The 16,859-nt window shown below is 51.3% G+C and overlaps 1 protein-coding gene across 3 annotated transcripts in view; it reads left to right on the top strand.

The window, feature by feature from the left end:
* SCNN1B (sodium channel epithelial 1 subunit beta) overlaps positions 1-16,859 on the top strand; it is a 59,345-nt gene that overhangs the window by 38,108 nt on the left and 4,378 nt on the right. Inside the window, exons 2-7 of one of the 3 annotated variants that reach the window (XM_084773909.1) lie at positions 914-1,232; positions 2,905-3,172; positions 5,149-5,339; positions 12,246-12,349; positions 14,274-14,437; positions 14,688-14,795. In XM_084773909.1, coding sequence (XP_084630035.1) covers positions 922-1,232; positions 2,905-3,172; positions 5,149-5,339; positions 12,246-12,349; positions 14,274-14,437; positions 14,688-14,795 — 1,146 coding nt within the window. In that variant the 5' untranslated portion in view covers positions 914-921. Of the gene's footprint in view, positions 1-910; positions 1,233-2,904; positions 3,173-5,121; positions 5,340-12,245; positions 12,350-14,273; positions 14,438-14,687; positions 14,796-16,859 lie in introns of all 3 variants that reach the window. The other 2 variants (XM_084773907.1, XM_084773908.1) reach the window with 2 other exon arrangements.

Raw genomic sequence — 16,859 nt, 5'->3', positions numbered from 1 at the left:
CAGTGTTTTGAGACAGGGTGTCATATAGTCAAGGTGGTTTTGCACTCGCAATGGGATAGCCTTGATCCTTCGGCTGGTTGTAGGTACGCATCACACACCCAGTTTGTGTGGCGCTGGGTCTGAAAGCCAGGGTTTTGTGTATGCTAGGCAAGCACTCTGCCAACTGAGCTACATCCCAGCCCAGTTCTTCTGCTTTTTTATTTTCATGTTTTGTAGTGTTGGGGATGGGACCTCAAGATCCCAATTCATATTCATTCATATCCACATTCTCTGTGTCTCTCTGTCTGTCTGTCTGTCTGTCTGTCTGTCTGTCTGTCTCTCTCTCTCTCTCTCCCCCCCCCCCTTTCTGGTTATGGAGCCCAAAGCCTCCCACAGGCTACACAAGTGCTCCACCACTGTACTAGATCCTCAAACTCTTGCTTTTTATGAGACAGAGTTTCACTTTGTAGCCCAGGCTGGCCTGGAACTCATGGCAATCTTCCTGCCTCAGCTTCCCAAAGGATGAGATTACAAGCAGGGACCACCCTGCTTACTCGTGCCTGGAGGGTCTCAGGGTGCAGAGCCCCAGTCTTTGAGCAGGCCCCATTTGGAAGCTCAGCATTGCTACTCTATTTTATCAGCACCAGTCCACTGAGGCGAATCAGAACGCCACCAGCACACACCTCACTTAGGATGGTCAAGCTCTGGACTTGCTGTGACAGGGCTTGCTGTGGTCAATGGCAGAACACCTTCCTAGCACGCACAGGGCTCCAAACTCTGCTCCAGAGACACTGGTTCATCATGCTATAGTCACTCAGGAAGTGCTCTCTGTTGGAAGGTAGATTGAGGGAGGACAAGGGATGGAGAAAGAGAGGGGCTGGAAGCCTGCAGCCTCCTCATCAGTCCTGTCTGATGGCATCCCATGTCCTAGCAGGTGCCACCATGCCAGTGAAGAAGTACCTGTTGAAGTGCCTGCACCGGCTGCAGAAGGGCCCTGGCTACACCTACAAGGAGCTGCTGGTGTGGTACTGCAACAACACCAACACACACGGCCCCAAGCGCATCATCTGCGAAGGGCCCAAGAAGAAGGCCATGTGGTTCCTGATCACGCTGCTGTTCGCTTGCCTGGTGTGCTGGCAGTGGGGTGTCTTCATCCAGACCTACCTGAGCTGGGAGGTCAGCGTTTCACTGTCCATGGGCTTCAAGACCATGAACTTCCCTGCGGTCACCGTCTGCAATTCCAGCCCCTTCCAGTAGGTGGTTCCCGGAGCAAAGCCGGCTCTTCTCTTTCCCTTCTTACAACCTCCTCTTCCTTTTCTTTTCTCCCTGCTTTCCCATATCCCTTTTCTTTCCATGGTCCTCTGTTTTGCTCCTCATTTTTTCCCTTCATTCCTTTCTCTTTTGATGTTCACTCTTTGCAATATGTCTTCCTGGGCTTAGAGAGAACCACAATATGGCTACATCTATATGGTTTTGGAGTAGAGAAAAGGTCAACCTTTAGTGTTGTGCCTTGGGCACTGTCCATCTTTCTGAAAATATTTTATTTACTATCCTTATATACCTGTGTATAATGTATTTAGATAAAATCTACTCCCCATTAACTCCTCTCCAGCCCCTCCCACCTCTTTTCCCTCCCAAGTTCATTTGTACGCTCTCTCTCGCTCTCTCTCGCTCTCTCTCTCTCTCTCTCTCTCTCTCTCTCTCTCTCTCTCTCTCTCTCTCTCTCTCCCCTACCCCCCATCCTCCACCCCCAGCAGCCATTAGTTTCTGATAGCTCCTCTGCTAGGAATGAGACTTTACAAGCCCCTCCCCAACCCAGGCTGGGATCTCCACTTGATCTTGTGCAGCTTGCTGTGAGTCTCTGTGTGCAACTGTGCTGCCACAGCCAGCAAATGTTGTCTTGTTACAGACATTGACTCCCTCTGGCTCTTATACTCTCTCCGCCTCCCCCTTCCATGCTGCCCCTGAGCCTCAGTGGGAGGGGGTACAGGGTTTATCATTATGATCTGAGCTCACTAATTGGGATAGGCTGGTTGCTACTACTGCCAGGGACCCACCTCTCTCCAGATCCCGGGTTCTGGGGTTACAGACTTGTTCTACCACACCTTTTCCACATAGGTGCTGAGGACCAAACTCAGGTTCTTGTGCTTGTGTATCCAGCAGTTAGCATCTCACCAGCCTTGCACGTCCATAGCTACATCTGTGGTGGCGCACATCTATAACCCCGGCACTCGGAAGCTGTAGCAGGATGGTTCCAGGCCAGCCTGGGTTGCACAGCCAGATACATATGGCAGCTCCTGCTTTCAGCAAAGCTGCATTTATACACTGCGTTTGTGTTTATTGGGCATCTATACTGTATGCCAGACACGGTTCTACATGCTGGGAATATTATCAATGAGCAGAACCAAGTCTCTGCCCTCTGTATAATCTGTCAGAGGAAACAACCATTAGGATCTTTTTTTTCCATATTGGAGCTGGAGAAATGGTTCATCAGTTAAGAGCACCAGCTATTCCTCCAGGGGACCTAGGTTCAAATCCCAGCACCTACATGACAGGTCACCATGACCTTTCGTTCCAGTTGCAGGAGATCCAGCGCCCTCCTCTGCCCTCTTTGGGCACCAAGTATGCACATGGCGCACAGAAATACACACAGGCAAAAAAGAAAAGATATTAGAGACTGGAGAGATAGCTCAGTGGTTAAGAGCACTTGTTGGTAGATGGGCGTGTTGGCTTATAATCCCAGCACTCAGGGAGGCAGCGGCAGGTGGATCTCTGTGACTTCAAACCAGCCTGGTCTACAAAGTGAGTCCAGGACACCAAGGCTACACAGAGAAACACTGTCTTGAAAACAAAACAAAACAAACACCATACATACTCTTTCTGTGGTGGCCTCTTGCCCACCTGACCCAATGTCTCCCCACTTAGGTACTCCAAAGTGAAGCACTTGCTGAAGGACCTGGATGAACTGATGGAGGCTGTCCTGGACAGGATTCTGGCTCCAGAGCCCAGCCACATCAACACCACCAGCTCCCTGAACTTCACTATCTGGAACCACACGCCTCTGGTCCTGATTGATGAGCGGAACCCTGACCATCCAGTGGTCCTGGACTTGTTTGGGGACAGCCAGAACAGCAGCAGCCCAACCCCAGGAAGCACCTGCAATGCCCAGGGGTGCAAGGTGGCCATGAGGCTGGTAAGCTCCCCCAAGCACACGACCGGCCGTAGCTATCTAAGGAGGCTGGCGGCAATCTGTTCTCATTAATAACTTAAGATTGGCTGAGGGGACCCAGTGCCTGTTTTATTTACCTGCAGAGGATAAAGGGGGTGCATGAGTACTTGGCATGTGTACCTGTCAGGGTCAGCTAGAGGACAACCTCAGACACCATTTCTCCTTAGGCAAAGCTGGCTGCCCAGCAAGCCCGAGGGGGTCTGCCTGTCTCTGTCTCCCCAGCTCCGAGTTTACAAACACCATTTCCCTTCCCCTGGATTGTAAATTCTTTTTAGATTGATTTTATGTGTATGAATGTTTTGCTTGCATGTATGTCTATGCCTGGAGTCTATGGAGGTCTGAAGAGGGCACTGGAGCTCCTGGGACAGGGGGTATAGATGGTTGTGAGCTTCCATGTGGTGCTGGGAATCAGACCTGGGTCCTCTGGAAGAACAAGTGCTCATAGATGCCGGGCCGTCTCTCCCGCCCTCACCTGGATTTTTATGTGGGTTCCGAGCATCCACCTCATGTTCTCTTGTTTATGTTGCTTTACCAGCTGGGCTGTTCCCTGAGCCTTGCAAGCACCTTTTAAAAAGGTAGAAATAGCTGGTGTGTTAGTCAAGACTCTTGGATGAGAGTGACCCAGCTCAAACAAGTTTATGCAAAGGAGGGAGTCGCTGGCACACGGAACGGCCATCCCGTGTTTTCCTGGGTTCAGGCATGGGTGGATCCACGTGCTCAGGTGCTTTCATGAGGACTTATCTCCCTCCATCCCAGCTCCCCGATGACGTCTCAGCAACCTCTCCCACGGTTCCTCTTTCTCAATAGAGACAGCCAAACGCCTTGGACTTCCTCCTCTGGTCACAGAGCGCTACAGCTCAGCCTCCAGTGATTGGCCAGTCCTGGATCATGTGCTCTGGATCTGCTAGTGATGTCAGTTTCACAAAGACCTAAGCAGGGAGGATGCAGCCAGAGGCCAGGAAACCACTGCCCACACTGAGGCCAAGGTGCTGCCAGCCTATAGAGCCCCAGTGGAAGAAAGCCCATCTGGTCTGGGACCACCCAGAGCCAGGGGTCAATCCAGATGGTGATTGAGACATCATCCCTGGAGAATCCAAGGATGCTTGCTGTACAGGGGCTAGGCCCAGAAGGCTGCACTGGCTTCTCTGGTTACTCTGAGGTTCAGCCTCAGTCAGGGGCAAGGTTGGGGTGTGTAGTCTCCAGAGGGGCAACTGTCTACCTTGCACTGGTACACGGTCACAACCTCCAAAGTCCACTCTACCCTAACTCAAACCTGAGCCCAGAGCCCAGGAGTGAATACCACACTTTAGGGTGTGGTCACAAGTTACTTATTCAACCCAAGCCTGTGTATCCACTAGCTCTTGGGGTGAGCCCTGTGTCTGTGTGTGTCCCTGTGTCCCTATGTGTCTGAGCGTGTGTCTGTGTACTTATATGTGTGCATCTGTGTACTCATGTATGTTTGAGTGTGTCTGTGTGTAAATGTGTGTACACATGTGCATTTATGTGTCTCTTTAGCCACGTGTGTTTGGATGGCTGCCTGTGTTTGCCTCTGAGTGTATGTGTTTGTGTGCCCATATGTATTTGTATCCTTCTATGTCTGAGTGTGTGTCTTTTGTATGTCTTTGTATGTTTGTGTGTGTGTGTGTGTGTGTGTGTGTGTGTGTGTATGTTTGTGGATCTGTATGTGTATGTGTGTGTGTGTATGTTTGTGGGTCTGTATGTGTGTCAGAGAGGAGTCATGTATCTGTACATGTGACCTGTACTCATGCCTAAGAGTACCAAGAGGGGCTATGTATGACCAGCCTCGAGCTGCTGGAAGTGGCGGCCCCTGAGCAAGCACGAGCTGGGATTTTAACGCAGTGAAGTCACAGGGCAGCTGATGCACTGCTCCCCTCCCCTCCTGGGTTCCTCAGGGCAATGGCCTCTCTTCCCATCCACAGTGCAGTGCCAATGGGACTCTGTGTACCTTCCGGAACTTCACCAGTGTCACCCAGGCCGTGACCGAGTGGTACATCCTGCAGGCCACCAACACCTTCTCACAAGTGCCTCCCCAGGACCTGGTGGGCATGGGCTATGCCGCTGATCGCATAATCCTAGCCTGCCTGTTTGGGACAGAGCCCTGCAGCCATCGGTGAGAGCAACTCCATGTCCCCTGCTCTGAAAGCTAGAATGAGTTAGGAGCCTGGCCTGCCAGGGTTCAGACACGCCCAGTTCTGGGGTAGCTAGCTATCTACAGGCTGATCTGTGCCTCAGTGTCACACTGCAGCTTGCCAGAGGCCTGTCTTAGGTAGGCTCATGATGCCAGAGGGAATCACTTCGGGAGAAGTCAGCAGGAAAGGAGGGGCAAGGGTGGGCAAGGATGTGGCGACTGTGGGCGGAGCCTGGGCTTGGCCTGATTCATGGGAAGATCTGCTGCAATGCACAAATAGAATCAGAGTTGTTGTCCCTTGGTAGAGGGGCCAGGTCTTTTATAATGTCCCCATTAGCCAGACTCAGCCATTGGCCATCCCAGGAACAGGGGCCACCTTGGGCCATTAGCCCAATAGCTGGGGGATAGTGCAACCAACCAACCACCTGTTGGCATATCTGGGTGGTGGTGGTTTAGAAGCATGCCCTACTAAGTGTTTATTATTATGCCTATAATTATTACAGCAGTATTATCTAACCCTCTTTTACAACCAATACACACAGACTCCTGATGTAGTTAGAATAGTCTATTTTCACCTGGGCAAAGCAGATATTACCTCCTAAGCTATCTTTATTTTATACCCCAGCCTCCATTCCATGCCATCTGCTTCTGATAATTTCTATTGATTTAACCTCCCATCCATAATCCCCAAATACTTGCTAAGATTGTTCATTTGAGTAATTTCTTTCATTTTCCTTCTCTGGACCCGCATGGCTCTTTCCTATCCCACGGTGGTTCTCCTCTGGTCCTGTCTGCCTCTCCTTCCAAAGATTCTCTCTGTTCAAGGCCCATGAAGCTTCGTTCATCCCCTTCCTTCTGCCTTGCCCAGGATGGCCTCTTATTCAGCCAATCATGGAGGTGAGGTTCAGGGTAGCAACTAGATGTTAGGAGCCAGTAATCAGCATCAAAATACACAGCATCAGACCAACCTCCAGCAGGGTAGGCTCTTGACATTGCCTGGCTTTTGTTTTCTCTAAAACAGGACAATCATTTTTACCTACCTCTTCCAGTTACTATGAAGGGCATACGTTAGGTCCACACTGGCACATGTTAGGTCCACACTGGCACATGTTAGGTCCACACGGGCACATGTTAGGTCCATACTGGCATATGAGGCCTCAGAATCTTCCTCTTCCCTATAATGCCCCCTCAAGTTGAAAGAGTGTCAGAGTGAGGGCGACAGCAAGCCAAAGTCTGGGCTACCTTCCAGCTTGTCCACAGAGTCCTGTCTCCTTTACCTGGGCACGGAGACTCGTGACCTCCTGGTCCGAGCTCTCACACTTCAGCTCTCAATCCTGCTGCTGCACAGGGAGGGGCTCCTTCCTAAGGTCTTCGACAAGCTTTCAGGTTCCTCTTCCAGGGGCTGTAGCCTCGGCCTTGAACCTTCCAGAGGCTCAGTGAAGAAACGGCTGAGAGCTGCAGACTCTGTCCTCCCTTCTGCACAGGTGGACTGGGCAGGCATTTAACACATGGTGTCAAGGAGTTGCCCATCACACCAAATGTGATGGTGCAAGCCTGTGGTCCCAGCACTCAGGAGTCAGTGACAGGAAGACCAAGAATTCCTTGTCAACACACACACACACACACACACACACACACTCACATACACATTACCATACACACATGCACACACAAACAGAGCCAAAGCCAGCACATTGGATTATCTTGTACCTCCTGCCCAGTGGTCTCTTTTCTTTTATTTTCTTTTCTTTCTTTTCTTTTTTAACTACAATTTATTTAACTTTACTTTATGTGCATTGGTGTTAGGGTGTCAGATCCCTGGGAACTAGAGTTACAGTTGTGAGCTGCCATGTGGGTGCTGGGAATTGAACCTGGGTCCTTTGGGAGAGCAGACAGCACTCTTAACCACTGAGCCATCTCTCCAGTCCCTGGTCTCTTTTCTTAACATCCTATCCTGCAATTGCAATCTGTCAAAACTAAGGAAAAAAGTGTGATGTAGGTCGGGGGCTGAGTGCATGCCCAGCGTGTTAAGGGTCCTGGGCCAAATCCCAGCACCACAAAAGCAAACAGCAAAGGATGAAAACTAGCACATCTCTAGGAAGGAAACCCACACGCTTTGTTCTGGCTTCATCCATTTTCCCACATGACATTTTCCTGTCAAGGATTCCATCCAGGACTGACAGGTGGCATTGACCATGGAGTCTCTCTGGTAGGATGGTTTCTCAGACTTCTTTGCTGGGGATGATCTGGAATGCTTCAGAGCACTAGTTGGATGCCTTTAGTGTGAGTGGACCTGTTTGATCTTAGCAGGGGTCATGGGCTCAAGGAAGCCTGCTCCAGAGGCCAGCTGACACCTGTAAGGTACCATAGCTAGTGGAGCATAGTGGCCAGGTTATAGCACCCATGACATCATCTTCCTTGACTGGGTATTACCTTCCCTTATTCCGGAAGTGTTGTGATGGAGTGGTCAAGTGGTCACGTGATCGGGGGAGTGGGTATGTAGAATCAAGGACGCTAGGCATCTCCGCTCCCTTCCTGCCCCTCTCCTAAATATCTTGTCCAGTCTGGAGCAGATCTCCTAAGCTCAAGTCACACAAGTGAGCTGGGTGTCCCTGGCTATCTCCCAGTCACCTCAGAAGGCTTGCTGGCTTTTGCATGTGTGGCTCCTGTCCCAGGAAACAGTTATAGCGGGGACCCTCGCCCTGGAACCGGGGGCTATCAGAGCTGGGCACAGCCTCTCTGAGTGACAGGTATTGCCAAGAAATGACAGCCTGCAGAATGCGGCCTGCAGAGGGGACTCGCCACACCCTTGCAGCCTCCCGTTCTGGGCTACAGCTGCCTGAGACAGTCACTTGAGAACACTGTGTCCTCAAAGCCTGGGGCGAGGTCTCTCCCTTCAGAGCAGGGCCTGGCTGTAGCCTGTTTGCTTTGTTCTCGGCCTGTGTTCTCAGCTATGACCCACACAGTATATAGACCCTGCAGTACCTGCTCCCCTTCACACCTTTGCCAGTACAAGAAGGACACACCCTTCCCTTCCCACCTACTAGACTCCAATACCTCTTCTCATCCTTCAGGTCTCCTGAGACAGCTTCCCTGACCCACCTCTCCCTCCCTCCCTCCCATCCCCCACCCCACCCCAGTTTATCTCTCGAGTGTCCTTATCACATATTACAGTTTATTCAACAAATATTTGCCAAACGTCTGTGTGCTTCTGCACTGTGTGCCGGGCCCTGGGAACAGAGGCGTGAACAGTGTCAGGCAAGGTGCTGTCATAGTATGCTAGGCATCTCACCCTTGCCTCAGTCCTGGAAGGTGGTGGTAACTGCCGCCGCTGCTGCTCTTGGGGAAAATGAAAGCTCAGCATTGCTAAGGAACATCTTCAAGCAGGCAGAGCCAAAGTCATGGCTCTCAGGCTCGGTGTCCACAGCAGGAGCGGCAGATAGGCAAGCAGCTAAATTAGGCTGATTTCCCAGTCTTGTGCGGAATTACAGCTAAGAAAGGGGTGGAAACCTGATGGGGGAAGGGGGGCATTCCTCGTCAGAGCCAGCGGAGTTCCATCACTTGGCGTAGGCTGAGAAGGTCTCGGAGGAAATGAAAACACCAGCTATCTGATGGGATGGATTGACAACGTTCCAGACACAGGAGCAGCAGGTGTCCAGAGGGCTGTGTGTGCAAGCATCTGGAGCTTCACTGAAGTGTAGTGAATGACGGGGCGGAGCCAAGGCAAAGGCTCCTGTGAGACGCATGGGCCCCTCTGGTGCATCTGAGAGGGCTGTGCTGTGCCTCATACACAGATGGGCACAGTGGCCCTGACACTGTACAGCAGGACGGAAGGAGCAAAGGTGGGGACATGGCTTCTGAGAGGACCCTGGCATCAAATGACTATTCAAGAGCAAAGGCGAGGGCAGGGCTTTCGCAGGGATTCTAGCATGAGGTGGCTGTCAGGGAACAAGGGGACCAGGTGCCTTAGAGAGCTTGGGCTGGAGATTGGGCCTTAGAAATAGAATTGGATGAGCCAGGGCCGGTGAGATGCCTGGACAGGTAAATGTGCTTGCCACCAAGCCTGATAACCTGAGTTCAATTTCTCAGACCCACATGGTGGGCGAGGAATGGCTTCTTTACGTTGTCCTCTGGCGCCTCCACACACCCCTCCCTAATAAGTAAGTGTAATCTGTTTTAAAGTGGATAGGTCAGAGCCATTTTTGAGAGTAGACGCGCCATAGAGCTATCCCCTGCCTATGCTACGTCGTAAGCGGCTTAAGTAGCCCTATCCCATTTTCCTTGCTGCTCCAGCCCACTGTCCACTTCTAGAAATGTTTGTAGGGCCAAGAAAAGCTAACTATTACTCTGTGCTGTTTAGGAAAACCAAAGCCCAGAGGTTGAGCAGCGCAGCCCATCTGATAGTGGCCAAGAAAGCCAGAGCAGCGTCCAGGTGGGAGGCCTTTATCTGCACTGGGCCACCTCAGGATACTCACAGCCCAGGGGCTAAGAGGAGTGCAGGATTTCCCTGCGAGAGAATGCGGGGAATAACACTTGGTTATCCAAGGACCAAGTGACAGTGTATAGGAAACAGAGTAGGCTTGGCTGTGGAAATTGCTCAGTAAACATCACAGAATATAAAGTTTAAGATTTCGAACATCAGTCGATATTTAAATTTCTCACATTGGGTAAATTTTCCCTGTTCCTTCTGGTTTTAAAGAAATATATATATTTAAAAAAAACAGTGCAGATACATAGGCAGTTGCTGTTTTTGCACGGGGGTCCTTTTGATTTTACTTTGAAAAATACTTTTAAAACATATACTACATGTGTTTGTTTGTTTGTGGGAGGCACATGCCACAGCCCACATGTAAAGGTCAGAGTTGAGTTTGAGGGAGCCAGTCCTTTCTCCACAGTGTGGGTCCTGGGGACGGAAGTCAGGAGGTCAGGCTTGTCAACAAGCACACGTACAGGATGAGCCATCCTAAGCCCCTGGAATAGACTCTGAGCGCTACGTCTAAGGGCCACGAGAGCAGCCACAGCCCAGAGCAGAGCCAGAGGAACTGCTCAAGCCTGTACTAGGATCACGCAGGTGTGTGTCGCTGTATCCAGCGTGTGCTCTTCCTTTTGTTCAAATAATCTTTTAAAAGAAAAGAGAGAGAGAGGCGCCGGGCGTGGTGGCACACGCCTTTAATTCCAGCACTCAGGAGGCAGAGGCAGGCAGATTGCTGTGAGTCTACAAAGCGAGTCCAGGACAGCCAATGCTACACAGAGAAGCCCTGCCTCGAAAACGAGAGAGAGAGAGAGAGAGAGAGAGAGAGAAGGTAGGAGTGTATGTATGTACGTGCTGAGTATACTTGTGTGTGTCCACGTGTACTGCTTGTGGGGACAGTATGGGGACAGTATGAACATGCCCTACTGCTATTACACACAGGGAACAAATCAAGGCATCTCTACCTTCCAAGATAGTCACCCTTTGTTCGTTGGGAAACCTCCCCTGTAGTTTTTATTGTTAGCCTGGTTTGTTTTGTTCTTTGAAACAGTGTCTCACTACCTAGCCCAGGCTGGTCTCAAACTGGAGATTCTCATTCCTTGGCCTGACTGCTTGGATGGCAGGCCCTGCTTCCCAGCTTTATGTAAACCGTGTAAGAAATTGTCAGGAGCTGCCATTGCCCTGCTGTGCTGCACACCAGTTGACCCCCATACTCTCTTACTGGCACTCTGCACAGCCTCTGGGGACTTGCCACCCTCCCTCTGTGCCCGTTCCCAGCCCTCAGCGACTGCTAGGTCCTCTTTTCCAGCCCTTCGCCCATCTACGTAAGCCACTTTTCAGCTTGCACACATAAAGTGAGCGTGCAGAGTCTGATCTTACACACTGTCGATTTTGAGTTCGTCTATAGGTGATTTCCTTTTCCCTCACACCCTTTATTTACTGACGGGACTAACACTGTCACAGTCCCCACTACCTGCATTTCTGATGACTCTGTTCTAGCTGACAGTGTGATCTGGCTTTCAGAAAAGGCTATCTCATGTTCAATTACTACATGGAGTAAACCAGAACTGTATTTCCATTTATTTTTGTTATTATTTGTGCGTACATTGCACACATGCATGCATGACTGCTGTGCTCAGAGAACAACTCTTGGGACTTGGTTTTCTCCTTTTCACCATGGGTCCCGAAAATCAGTCTCAGGCTGTCAGGCCTGTGTGGTGTGGGCTTTTCTTATTAGACCAAGAGACATAGTCCAAAGAGACTTAGAGGACTTGCTAACCAAATACAACTAAACAACTATTAAAATTATTTTGGTCTTGATTTAAATAAACAAATGGAAAAAATTTAATATCTGTGAAACAAGTAGAAATTGGAACTGCATTATTTAACCAGTAGCACTGAGAGAGTTGGCTCATAGTTCTGAACATGGTAACAGCATCATTTTAGAGAGAAACAGGAAGTCTTCACAAAGCCAGGCAGAGTGGTGCACACCTAGAACCCCAACACAGAGGCTAAGGATCCCCAGGCCTGGGCTGCGCAGTGAGCAGGTCTCAAAGCCAAAAGCAAAAGGGGTTGGGCGGAGGACACATCGTTCTGAAGGCTCAGTGACTGAGGCAGGCGTTTGGGACCATTTCTTCTTCACAAGCCACAAAAGCTAAAGCAGCCCCAGGCAGGAGAGACACCCTCCCTTCCTCCTCACAGCCTTCTGGGAGTCTCCCTGCTGGCTGCCACAGGGGACTGACTGGAAGAAAAGAGCTGAGCTCCGACCTAGCCTGTTCTTTCTGCTGCCTCTCTGAAGTGAGTGAAAAGCAGCAGCTGCCCCCCGCCCCCACCTTGAGTGGAGCAGGGCAGTGTCCTAGGGGACCCCTCTGTCCAGGGAAGCTCCCCCAGCCTCCAGCCTACACTGTTTCTTTCAGGAACTTCACGCCTATCTTCTACCCTGATTATGGCAACTGCTACATCTTCAACTGGGGCATGACGGAGAAGGCACTTCCCTCTGCCAACCCTGGATCTGAATTTGGTGAGTTTTGGTTTGCCGACGAGGAGCAGATCTGTGAGATGCTACCACATGGGGCTGAAAGGCCCTCTGACATCAGGAGTGGGATGGTTAGACTAAGAGACCTGGGGCCACTGCTGAGCCTCCGCTGGGTACCAGGAGAGGCCAAGGTCTCCACTAATCCTCGGCTGTGTGCTAAGAAAAGCCTAGCAGGTGCCACTCAGCAACCTCTTCCCCAGTGCCAAGAACTGGGTGGAGGCTGGCTGCTTCCACAGGGGGATGGACAGGAAGAAAAGAGCTACGACTTAGTGGCTCCCTTCCGCTGCCTCTCTCAAGAGGCAGCAGCGACCCACTCCCTCTTCTGCAGGTCAGGGCAGTGCCCTGGGGAGCCCTTTGTCCAGGATTAGGTTAGAGCTAGGTTAAGGGTTAGGGTTAGGATTAGGCCTGGCTGGAGGCTGGTGTCCCCTTTTTGCTGTTGAATATACCATGTTGTTCCAGAAGCAACACAGCTCATGGCTATGACAGTATTCTCAGGGCCTCAGTTTCTCCCTGAGGAACATAGTACTTGGTAACTAAGAATGGCACACAATGTCATTCAGCTCCGAGTTGCATAACGTTGTATGAGAAACCACCTCATGTGAACAGGAAACAGGACTGTTCGACGTGCTTTGGGCACTCTGAGAAGTTCTTGCACGACTGCTCCAAGGTCACATGGTGACTACAGGGCGTAGAGTAGCCCAACAGAGGGAAAGAGTGAAGAACAGAGGGGCAGTGGGATGTGGTTAGCGACAGATGCCCATTCCACTGCCCTGTCCTCTAGAGGGAGGCTGGTGGGAGCTGGCTGTCGTGGAATACACCTGCAACCCCTACACCTGCGTGACTCAAGTGAGATGATCACAAGACCAGCCTCAGTGACAGAGACAAACACCCAAACATCCACGTTCATGGGTGGCGGGTAGCACACAGTCTTGGGCTGTGACACTCTGGCCATCAAAAGGCAGGATGGCCTTCCTTGACCATTAGGGCTTCTGGACATGAGGGGCCCCTGAGCTGAGCACCTTCACCTAGCCCTTCCTAGTGAAAACAGTCAACACACTGCTGGACTATTGACTTGAGAGATACATTATTAAAATGAGGAGCCGGTTACAATCCCAACAAATTCTCTTCCTTCCAGTGTGGCCTTGGAGAGGTCTCTCTACCTCCATGTGCGTCAGTTTGCGTACCTGTAAAATGGGGATAACTAAAATAACTCATGGGCTTTTGTGAGCACCCACTAGACTGTTTTATAATAAGGCACTTTATAGCCAAGTACGATGACATAAGCCTCTGATCTCAGCAACCAAGACAGGAAGATCACCACTTTGAGGCCAGTTCCTGTCTTAAATAAATAAGCATCTCACTAGCACATAGTGTGGAGCAAGTGCTCTGTGAGTGATGGCTCCAATTGTCTCAGGCTGAGATGGTCACCCCAGTGCCCCAAGCTCAGGGCTCGGTGTGACGGAACAAGTCTTAATCTCCAAACTGGGCAGCCCAGCAGGGAAGAAGACAGACAATGAAATGAAGGTCCAGAGCTAGGAGAGGGCACACAGAGACTCTGTGGCTCTGAATAAGCAAGGAAGCTGCTGGAGGAAGTGATACCTCAGCCTTAAGAAAGAGTGAGGGTGTTCCAGAAGAAAGGAGAGGGCGGGGACAGCATTCCACAGCAAGGGAAAAGCGCCTTCAGAGGCACAGCAGGAAGGAGCAACGCCATTGGAAGGGGCTGAATGGGGAGGATGAGGTCACCTCAGGTGAGATGGGCTGGGCTGGGCTGGGCAGGGCGGGGCTGATGAGAGACTGTAGGCGGGGCCTATGAGCACAGGAGGTGACTCTAGGCCCTAGAGGACACCTTGGCTGAACATCTGGGGGTTGTGCATGCTCTATAATAGCCCTCCCTGTCCTACCCCAACAGGTCTCAAGTTGATCCTGGACATTGGCCAGGAGGACTATGTCCCCTTCCTTGCGTCCACGGCAGGGGCCAGGCTGATGCTCCACGAGCAGAGGACGTACCCCTTCATTAGAGAAGAGGGCATCTATGCCATGGCAGGGACTGAGACATCCATCGGGGTGCTGGTGGTAAAGACGGGGACCCCAAGGCAGCCTAAGTGGGAAGGCTGAAGAGAGAAGCTCCCCTGTCCAGGCTGTCCTCCAATGCCCTGAGGAAGTAGCTCCATGACCCCAGGCCAGCCCTGGCAATGCACTAGATCTAGTAACCCCCTGGCACCTCCAGGGTCTCCCTACCCCTTAGCAGCATCCGGCTGGCCCCAGGGGAGGTACATCCTGAAGGGGGCTACCAGGGGTCTCCATGAGCCATCTTTCTCCACAGGACAAGCTGCAGCGCAAGGGGAATCCCTACAGTCCCTGCACCATGAACGGGTCCGATGTTAAAATTCAGAACCTCTACAGTGACTACAACACGACCTACTCCATCCAGGTGGGAAGGCTGGACAGGCGGGGTGACCTTGGGGCCCTGTCCCCTTTACCTCAGCTCTCTAGAGAGCTGGACTGGCCCTGCCAAATCTTTTCTTTCCTATTTCCTTATGTGAGACAAGGTTTCCCTGTGTAGCCTGGGCTGGCCTGAAATGCACAATCCTCTTTCCTCAGCTTTTTCAGTAGTAGTAGGATTATAGGCACGCAGCACCAGGCAGACCTGGCTGGATCTTTGTATGGAGCGCAGGGGACCACAGTGCTGCAAAGACAAGGGTTCTGGCTGGGTTCTTACCCAGGGCCCAGGGCTGGCCACTCTTACATACTTTCCAGGATGGAACTGCCATTGTGTGTGAGATTTAGTGATGATCTATCTGCATGCATTTCCTCATTTGATTTCTTCGGCCCCTCCACTATGATATCAATATGCCAACAACAGTAACATTTATGATATCGATAAGTCAACAGCAGCAGCATTTATGATATCAATATGTCAACAACAGCAGCATTTATGAATGCCCTAACTGCAAAAGGTTGGCTGTGTATTTAGAAAGTAATTTAAACGTTACATCCTCGAGGTACCTGTAGTGCACATGGCCTTACCGACTCTTGGTTAGGAAGGAGGAAAACTCCAATTTATAGACCCTGAACTGAATGCCTCACCAATTAACCTGAGGAAGTCCCTCTTAGCTAGCTGCCCTCCAGCTTTCTTGCTGTAGCGGGGAGCTTTCCTCTTGTCTTCATCTGAGGTCAGTCTGTAACTTTCCCTCTACAGCCTTGGGAGGGGGGAGAACAAATCTTGAAGAAAGGACCAAATGAATAGCTTGCTGACTTTTTCCACCAGCACAGCCAAGGAAACATGGCGAAGGGTGCTTGCCTCATGTCTGGGTGCACTACACCTTCCTCTTGGGCTGACGTGGCCACTTCCTGTCTGAGGGGCTTCCATCTTCCATGGAGAACTCTAGTTACCTCTGGAGCTTCCAGAGGAACGGACAGACAGACAGACAAAGCAGCACAGGGAGGCAGGTAACACGGAAAAGGAGGACTAGCTACATCCCCAGGAAACTTCAGTGCCTGCTATTTCGAGGCAGGAGCAGAAATCTAGACCCTGTCAGGTGGTCTGCCTACCAGGAATGCCTGGGTTACCCAATTTCAGGCATGGGGTTGAGGATGACACCTGTTTTCCGAGTGAGAGACTGAGGTCTGTGTGAGCCACTTGCCTGAGCCAGGGTCACTCTAACTCCATGACCTTCTCTGACACCTGCTCTGTCTCCTCTTGACCACACTTCTGAATGAGCTAGCCAGCCCCATCTCCTGCCAGCAGGCGCCTCAATGGTCCCTCTGGGAGAAGAGGTCAGATGCAGTGGAATGGAGGAGGGTAGCAGGGGAGTAGGCAGAGGCAAGAGGAACAGGGATGGGTTAGGGGCAGGAGCCCATAGTGGACACATGAGACGTGCACAGGAGCGAAGGAGCAGGCGTAATAACTACTTATCAAGCACCTGATGCTGTGCTGAGTCCTCCAACCTTGGAAGGCAGGTGTGGCTAGTATCCTGTTTCTCCATGAGTAAACTGAGGCTCACAAGTTAATCATTTGCTTCAGGACACATAGCTAGTCTGGGAGTGAACTGAAACCAGGTCAGAATGACCTAAACACCATGGATATCAGGGCCCTCAAAGTGTCCTCACTAGATCCAGTTCTCAGGGCTAGGGACTCTTGTGTTCCCTCTACTTCATCTCCCCTCAGCTCCGATCCATTAAAGGTCATCCCCCTGCCTCCCTTGGGTAGTCCTCCCCACCCCCCATAAGAAACAGATCAGAACCAGCTGGCCTGCCCTCTCTCTGGGTCTCTGTGTGCATGGGCCTCAGAAGGGTGCTGGCACTTCACTGAAGGAGCTGTTAGCTCATTTATTGGAGGCAGGCTGCCCCTACGCCATGCCACCCAGCTTTGGATGGAGAGACTGGGGATGCTGGGATCTGGCCTTAGTCCCCAATGTGCAAGAACCCTGGCCTGACTGAAGAGCCTGTAGCCACGCTGTCTGCTTACCACAGGTTCCCAGCCAAAAGACCACAC

Source organism: Acomys minous (genome assembly GCF_964271855.1).
Source record: "Acomys minous genome assembly, chromosome: 2".
NCBI classification, from domain to species: Eukaryota; Metazoa; Chordata; class Mammalia; order Rodentia; family Muridae; genus Acomys; species Acomys minous.
This window is presented reverse-complemented; position numbering and strand designations above follow the sequence as displayed.